Source organism: Pinus tabuliformis, chromosome 4_2 (genome assembly GCF_031772625.1).
Source record: "Pinus tabuliformis cultivar Carrire ecotype Pingquan chromosome 4_2, CPIR1, whole genome shotgun sequence".
NCBI classification, from domain to species: Eukaryota; Viridiplantae; Streptophyta; class Pinopsida; order Pinales; family Pinaceae; genus Pinus; species Pinus tabuliformis.
This window is the reverse complement of record NC_142304.1, coordinates 971,237,788-971,246,390: the sequence shown is the minus strand read 5'-3', so window position 1 is coordinate 971,246,390 and position 8,603 is coordinate 971,237,788. Positions and strand designations below refer to the sequence as shown.

Below are 8,603 nucleotides of genomic sequence, written 5' to 3'. Positions count from 1 at the left end.
TTTAACTACTCAAAAGACCACAGTAAATCTCCTTATTATATGATATAGTAAAGGAATAAAATATATTTATTTTTATTTATTGGGAGAAGGTTCCGGCAAGCGGTCGGCCGGCCGGGAAGAAGTGCCGGCACGACCCGAAGCATTGATGAATGCACATGCATGATGCATGTGATTGACGGTAATGACGTGGCACGGATGGCTGTGACCCGCCCTGACCCCACACCCTTATCCCACGGTTAATTCTAACTCTGGTTAGAGAGCTCTAGGGTTTGCCCCATGTACCGTGCTTTGAACACTTCTTCACCGGCTCCCACCTCTGCATATTCTCTCGGCTGTTTTGCGGCATCCAGAAGTAACTCCAGCGCCTCCCCAGCAGTGGACTGTTGAGTGGCCCGATCGTAGGAGACCAGGTCACAGTTTCGAATCGCGGAGAGGTCGGCGTAAAATTTGGCGGGTAGGTATTTTTCAAACGAAAATTTTTGGACCTTTATTTCAGCTTGTTTGCAAATACTCAGAAAAAGAGGGATGAGGTCCATGTGTTTTGTCAATAATTTCCTTCTGCACAGCATCCCCGTTAAGTTTTGTGCGGACGAAGTCTTTTGAATAATTATTCGAGTGTCTGTGAAATAGTCGGTAGAAGTAGCAGAAAAAAAGGATATTTTTTGACTATAAATTAGTAGCTGACAATTTTCTAAATATATGTGAAATAAGACTCGGTAAAAGTAGAAGAAAACGAGGAAATTATTTAAATATTTGTAAAATAAAAAAGAGGACTTCGTAAAAGTAGCAGAATACGAGATAAGTATTTAGTTTTCTGTGAAAGAATTCGGTGAGCTTTGTATAATAATTGGTAGCTGCTCCTTCAATGCTTTTGTTATGAAAATCTGAGACTCGTTTCGTGCTTTTTAGTATTTAAATTCGCCTTCCGAGGCTTCAATTTAAATATTTATGGATTCATGCGGTACATTTAGACTATAATTTTCTGAAATCTTTTGTGCGAAAAAAAGTCTTTTTCGAGGGTAAAGTTTCTGGTTTGTGTTGGGCTTTCTATTATGTGAAATTGACTGCCGGAGGCTTTCGAGCAAATCTTTATGCCTTCATACTGTTCATGTAGACATACTAATCTAAAAGTTTTTGTTCGAAAAATATTTCAGGCCTTTGTGATGAGAATTTGCGGTTCGTTTCGTGCTATTGTCTGTAAATTTGTTTCCCAGAGGCTTTCAAGCAAATCTTTGCGGATCAGGCGGTGTACGTAGACTATAATTTGTGAAAGCTTCTGTCCGAACAAAAATCAGGTTTGACTTATGGATTTAAACCTTAATTTGGTTATCTAGAAGTTTTGAAGCAAAACTTTGCGTATATAGTGCATTGCATTTAGTGACTATACTGCAAATTTGTAAAAATTATTGCGATTTTTTTCTTAATATTGTCTTTAATTTGTTAACTGTTAAATTCGTCCATAGAAGGTTCTTGATCAAAACGTTAGGGGTACATGGAGTTAGTCTATTGGTTTCCAGAAACGCTTTTTCAGCAAATTTAGGCTTCTCTGTGTGCATTTTCTCTCAAAATTCCTTTAGAAGCCTTTATGCAAAACTTTAAGGTTTGATGCGGTGGATTTGATTTATCACATTTTTGTGCTTCAAGCTTTCCCTATAGGGAAACTTTTACTAGTTAACGAAGCATTGACCTGCAAGTTTGGGGTTCAGGTCTGCTTGGAATTTTAGTAACTGTTTTTACATGAAAACAATGATATGAATCATTGGTCATTTAACTGAAGCTTTGGTGTTTCTATTAAAAAACATTAGCCCATAGAAATATTATAAAATATTCAACTTAATTCTAGGATTTTCAGTTTTTTGGGCTATTGGTTTAATGCAAATATTATGGCTGGATGGAAAGACATTTTGCGTAAATTAATGGCTTTGAAAAGAAAGACTACCATGCAGGGAGATTATTAAGAATCCACAATTTCCTTGTAAGTGAATCCCTATAATTCTCAAGATATGAGCTATAAATGACAGAAGAGATGTTGTAAGATGTTCATTTTTAAGGATTTTATGTATTTTATAGCGTTGGGAAAATAATTTTGTAACTATAGAAATTTGGACAGATATTTATTTTTGAATTAGCTAATTTTTGTCGAAATGTTAGAGAAATTAGCCTTATAATATTTGTCTTTAATAACTTATATGCTGCTATACTTCGCCAATGAAGTTTTACTTCAGGAAAGAGGGCATATTCATAGTTGCGTGCTTTGTGAAATTTGGTCCTGGTTGCAGGGTTATGGAAGACAAACACGAATCCCATAAACACATGTTTGCCCATGCAAAGCATTCCTTGTTTGGGCAAGTCCATAGAGTATGGTTTTACTCAACTATCAGATCGATCATTCTGCAAAATTTTCCTATGTCGATTCCAATCCATCAGAGTCCGTGCAACTGATAAGCTGTGGCAAGAAACGAAATTCAAGAAGCATTGTCTATATGTTCCCTGGTAACCAAGATAGCAAAAAAAGGCATTGTGCTAGTTGCATTGAAGAAAGTGCCATGTTAGGTGAAGGTGCAGATGGGGATACTAAGGGAGGTCGTCAATTTCCTAGAGTTTGTAAAACATTTTGCAAATCTGCCTCGTGGTCCACTCGGCTTGTATCACAAAGAGATGACCCCATTAATTTTGAGAGGCTAGAGCCTCCTCCGCATTCAGCCGAGAGAAATGACAACATATTGCGAGAGACCCCTATTCCACTAACCCCTCGATCACAGCAAAGTTGCAAAGCCAGGTCATCCCTTCCACCATTGCAGCCTCTGTCAATCACGAGGAGGTGCTTGGAAGAATGGCCTAAAGCAGGATCCGACGACATTGGAGAATGGCCGAATCCTACAACACCTGGGGCCAAGAGAAATGCAGGAAAAATAAATAGCCCAGGCATTAAACTTGACTTAGGATCAGTTCAACGAAATACTCTGCCAACAGAGTCACAGCTGAAGAGGGATAAATTTGCATTTTTCAGTAAGGAATGTTCAAGGGTTGCAGAACACATCTATCTGGGAAGTGATGCTGTTGCCAAAAATAGAGAGGTTCTCCGTGAGAATGGCATAACTCACGTATTGAATTGTGTCGGTTTTGTTTGTCCAGAATATTTTAAGTCAGATTTGGTGTACAAGACACTGTGGTTGCAAGATAGCCCTTCCGAAGACATCACAAGTATTTTGTATGATGTGTTTGATTATTTTGAGGAGGTCAGAGAACTAAGTGGCAGAGTTCTTGTGCATTGCTGCCAAGGAGTGTCCCGTTCAACCTCCTTGGTAATTGCATATCTCATGTGGAGAAAAGGTCAGAGCTTTGAAGATGCATTTCAGTATGTTAAAACGGCCCGTGGTATCACAAATCCAAACATGGGTTTTGCTTGCCAATTATTACAGTGCCAGAAAAGGGTACATGCAGCTCCAATGAGTCCTAGCTCTTTGCTAAGGATGTATAGAATGGCCCCTCATTCTTCATATGATTCTTTACATTTAGTTCCAAAAGCAGTGAGTAAACCTGGTGCAGATGCATTGGATTCCAGAGGTGCTTTTATTATACAAATACCATCTGCAATTTATGTGTGGATTGGACGAATCTGTGACCCTGTAATGGAAAAGAAGGGAAAGGATGCTGCTTCGCAGGTTGTAAGATATGAAAGAGCTCAGGGTCCAATTTTTATTATTGAGGAAGGGCATGAAACTGATGAATTCTGGGATGCTCTTTCGAAAGTCCCTCTCTTATTTGATGACTACGAGAAGACAGAAAATAGTGTGGGGAAAGATGTCTTAGGAAGCTTTAACTCTGGCAAAGAGGATGTTGATGCAGCACGCAGGGTGGGTGTTGGAAACAAGAGGGTAGAATCATATGATATAGATTTTGAGCTGTTCAGGAGAGCGATTATAGGAGGGGTTCTGCCACCATTTTCAATATCAGGTTCTGGAACTGAAACACACCTTCCAGCAAGAGAAAGTGGCTGGGGTAAACTACGACGCAAATTTGTGAGTGGCAGTGTGAAAGAGTTCATTACAGCTTCAAAAGCAACTGGCAACGTAGCTGTTTCGGCATTGAGTGGTCACAAGGACACACAACTTTTATCTCCAGATCCTGTAATATCTGTTTCTTCTTATCCTTCTCCCAGCTCACTTGCTCCAGATTCAATAATCAGCTCTAAGTCTTGTTCGCCGTCACCATCGTCTCTTTCATTTACTTCATCACCCTGTTCCTCTGCTTGGTCTGTTTTTTCGTCATCTCAGTCGCCATCTCCAGTCTCAAATTTATCTGATCCCTTTGTCAGGTCCAACCCTCCTTTCCAAATTATCGCAAAGTCTGTTTCTTTTCCATCCAAGGGTTCTCCTTTTTCTTTGGCACAGCGTAGAGGAGGTAACTCCCCATATTTAGAGCTACCAGCATTAATTGATGATCCTAACTTGAATTCAAATGGTACACCAGTAGACACTTATGCTCCTTTTGGTGTCACTGAAGAGAAATGCATTACGGGAAATGGAGATTCAGAATTCCTATTTGAAGCTTGTGATGAAGTGTGTCATGGAGTAAGCCAAAAGGAGCAGAAACAATTTTCAGAAAGTAAGGAAACTGTACAGAATAAAGATACTTGGCCTGGCAAAATATACAATGGGCAAAATCAGCTATACATTTCAATGTTAGAAGCTTCATCACCTGCCCAAGATATCTCTGATCCTTCCTCTCTCGACAATGAGTCACCCCATGCAAGTATATTGAAGGAGAACAATGACCATGAATGGAAGTGTCCAATTTTGTATGAGTGGCCCAAGATAGAAAAAATTGACATGTTTGATGCAGATTATCTTGATTCTAAAGCAATTTTCATTTTATTAGCACCAAGCAAAGCCTGTGGGGATGCAGAGTTTTCAAAGGTAGTCTATCTGTGGGTAGGTTGTGATTCGGTGGTTGAGAAAGAAATAGTTCAAGTGGATGGTAGCATACATAGAAGTCAGTTAAGAGATATTGACTGGGTACAAATTGGTCATGATTTCCTGGAGCGAATGAATCTGAAACGAGATATTCCTATCAAGGTATGTACTAGTATTTTGAAATATTTTTCCTTATTTTACTTGAAATGCTTGATTTTGTTAATTAAACATGGTTTTTGTGCCCCTCGCATATCTATCATTGTCGTGGGATACAAAATTATGCCCAAAATATTCGAGATCTGTTAGTTAATAGTTACTGAGGAACATGAAAGGAATATTTAGTAAGAAGAGAAAACTTCCTTACCCTAGCATGCTAGATACTCCAAATACCTTTCATATGATGACCTAAAATCCACACCATCTTGGTAAAAGAAGTACCTCGAGAAATATAAATGAGAAAATACATGAAAAAGAACTTTGCTTTTCTCAACTGTGTTCCTCTTTGGTTATTTTTATTGTGTTTGGTCCTTTCTTGTTTCAGGGGCAGGGTGAAGCAAAGGGTTTGAAATTTTTTCCTTCTTAGGCTGCATTACATTTGATTTAGTTTTTTGGATTACCAAAGCATTAAAACCAATTTTAATGGTGTTCAGTTGCTCTCTGATTCTGGTTGTTGAAGTTTGAAACTAATTCATGCCATTTATATTGATTTTTGGGGCATTTAATTTTCTGAAAATTATGCAGATCTATTGACTCTAATGTTTGAATTTTTAGAGTAGGAAGCTTTTGTTTGTTCAAGAACAGATTTTGCAAACGATATAAAAATATTTCATATTATTCTCTTTGTTTGTTTTGTTGATGGTGATTTACAGGTGGTTAGAGAAAATGAGGAACCAAATGATTTTTGGGATAATTTCGTTCGTGGCTGAGGTCAATGACATGTATATAGGAAAGCTGCAGCAAGAAGAGGAAATAGAAAGCTCCTCTACTGCATTTTTGTAAAGGTAGTGGGATGAAGGCAACCTCATCCTTTTTACAAGGTATATTGTCTTCCAGTCTTGATTTTTCTGCTTGCAATGTTTTTTTGTTTTCTTAATCCTTTTTTAGCGTTGTGCATGCAAATATTCTTTTTCCTTGAAGGCTTTTATTTAGGGTACTACACTTGTTAAGAAATTGCAGATTGACTCAATTTGATGTTGCACATGTCAAATAACTCTGGCAGTGCTAAACTTCTATTATTCATATCTTATTGATTGCAGTATATCCAAATAAACGGAGCTTGTCAAGGCAGTGGCCACAAGCTCGGGCTTGGTCATGCAACTATTATACCGATTTGGTCATCAATCTGGTCTATCGAAACAAACTTTTGTACTATTGGCAAGCTTTTTTAGTGTACATTATTGCAAAGTAACTGTAATTGATCGGCAGCTTGGAAAATTAGATGCAATTGTGCATCTATTGCCTGCACCCAAATCAATACATTTGTTAGGAACTATATATGCTCTGCTGTCTCTGCAATCAGTTTTTCACAGCCAGATGATTTGCAACACCAAAGGTGTTGACAAGAACCTCCTGTGTCCCTTCTCCATCTCTTTGATTGAGTAGCCACAATAAATCAAACCCAACAAATTCTTCCCCAATAACAATCTAAAGCAAAATCTGAATATTGTTTGGGCAATCAGCAGAATGCCGGGGTGACACAATTAGCAATAGGGATTTTGGGGTAGTTGACTGCACTGGAGATTAGTTACGCACAAGTATCTCAACAAATTTGTGGTCTTTAATTGCATTTTATTAACTTGAAAGCAAATCTCTGAAGGCATTTCTATCCTCTTAATGACCTTGGTCTTGGTGAAAATCACTTTACTTGTCAACTCTAAATCTTGTTAACATGGCACTTAGATTTGTCCTCTTGTGGGGTACCTTTATTGCAATTGAGATTTAGGAGCTTATATTTTGTCTCACTAGACTTGTCTCTTGTCATTTAACCTTTGACGTCCTTATTGTGGGTCTGCCTTGAACCTCATATAACTCTTTTGCCTAACCTCAAAATTTATTCCACAACCTTGAAAACATATGATGCATATCATGAGATGGTTCAATAAAAAGTTCCTCTAGATTTAACATTCAATTGTCGTTGTTGTTTTCTTAAGATTGTTCAAATTTCACTGCAATTAAATAAGATATTCTTCCCTTCAAATGTTGTTATATAACTGTGCTTTACAACTAAGAAACAATAATGTGTGGTCATTCATTATTCAATTGAAGTTATGGTTTTACTTGATATGTTGGCAACAGTAACCGCAAATGGCTGCGAAATAAATAGTAGGTAGTCTTTTACTTGAGCAGCCCTCTTAGAGGTCATTTTGGAATAGAACTATGAAAAATTTACGGTACAAAATTGAAAAGAAACAACTAGATTAAAGTGGAAAAGTTAAGGATTTGGTTGAGATGCAGCAGATACATAAATTCGCTGTCTTTCGGTTGGACAGGTTTTTATTTTCTAATGCAATTGACCACCACCAAATTTTGGGGTGGGGGGTCGTATATACACTGATTTTGGTTGTATATGGATCCAAAAATTACATCAGTTATACTACTCTCAGCAACTCTTAGGGTGATCTCTTAGAGTGATGTAACATATTTGCAGGCAGTTGAGGAATTCACCTCCTGCAACTACTGTTCGGCTTCCTTTCAAGGAAGCGACCATGGTGGAAAAATGTCTTCCCGTGCCATGTTAGAAAACTTCTTTGGGCAAGGTAAGACTTCTTTAATAAAGAAGTCAAAGAATGTTATTGTCCTTTGTGCTTTTTAAGAATGCACTAGACATGCTATCTGAAATTAAAAAGCTTTGTACTCGTCTCTCACTTCAGTGGACTCTTGAAGTGAAGCCACTATAATTTCATGGGCAATCAAACATTGGACGGAAATTTATTGTATGGTTTCCTATGTTTTTCTTCTTTGTCTATTTAAAATTGGATGCCGGGGATTGAATCTTAGCATATGGACTTTGGTTGGGAAGCATTGGCCTGTTCATGAAATGTTAGTTCAACCCAACCCAACGACCATCTTTGTGTTGATACATCATTTTGGGGTAATTATTTAAGTTCCGAAAAATTCATATGAGTATGTATGTGAGTATTCAATCAATAATTACTATTAATATAAATTTTGATAAATATTACCTATTTTATGTAAACAATTGGTGAATATTTAAAAAGAAAATTATATATATATATATATATATATAATTCACACTTACAAAAATCGCTGTATAAAATTCATGAGTTAAAGGATTATAGATTGGATGCTTGATGTATAGAGTTTCTATTTATAGGACATTAAGATTTATTGTTTCTTGCTCAAAACAACCTTGAGTGTTATATGTTTAGGTTGCACTGCTTTTACCTCTAATTGTATGGATTGCAACGGGGGTGTTGCTACCATTAGTGTACCCAATGTTGCTTTTGTTATTATGAATAGGGGCATGGAGCCATCACAATGACTTGTTTGGAGTGGGCTTGAGCTCAAAGGATTGAACGTTGGCCTTGTCCATCTCTAACAATGCAGAGAAAGGGCCCATTTTTGGAGTTTGTTGGTTGATTAATTGCCCAAAAGCCTACACCCTATGTTTTGTGGGGGTTTCAATATGGTTGAGAAAAAAGATGGCATGGAGATGGGGTTTTCGGT

The 8,603-nt window shown here is 37.5% G+C and overlaps 1 protein-coding gene across 1 annotated transcript; it reads left to right on the top strand.

The window, feature by feature from the left end:
* Positions 1 to 294: 294 nt before the first annotated feature.
* On the top strand, positions 295 to 5,953 carry LOC149172867 (protein-tyrosine-phosphatase MKP1-like). Its single transcript, XM_089424446.1, has 4 exons — positions 295 to 454; positions 1,155 to 1,295; positions 2,280 to 5,078; positions 5,786 to 5,953. Exons 3-4 carry the CDS (start codon positions 2,361 to 2,363, stop codon positions 5,840 to 5,842), a joined length of 2,775 nt encoding a protein of 924 aa, XP_089280572.1. The 5' UTR covers positions 295 to 454; positions 1,155 to 1,295; positions 2,280 to 2,360; the 3' UTR covers positions 5,843 to 5,953.
* Positions 5,954 to 8,603: the final 2,650 nt, after the last annotated feature.

What these genes read in the sequence shown, in the direction of transcription:
- LOC149172867 (XM_089424446.1), top strand. Translation starts at nt 2,361, where the DNA reads ATGGTTTTACTCAACTATCAGATCGATCATTCTGCAAAATTTTCCTAT. An exon ending in AACGAGATATTCCTATCAAG is followed by an intron (nt 5,079 to 5,785) that starts GTATGTACTAGT and finishes GGTGATTTACAG; the next exon opens with GTGGTTAGAGAAAATGAGGA.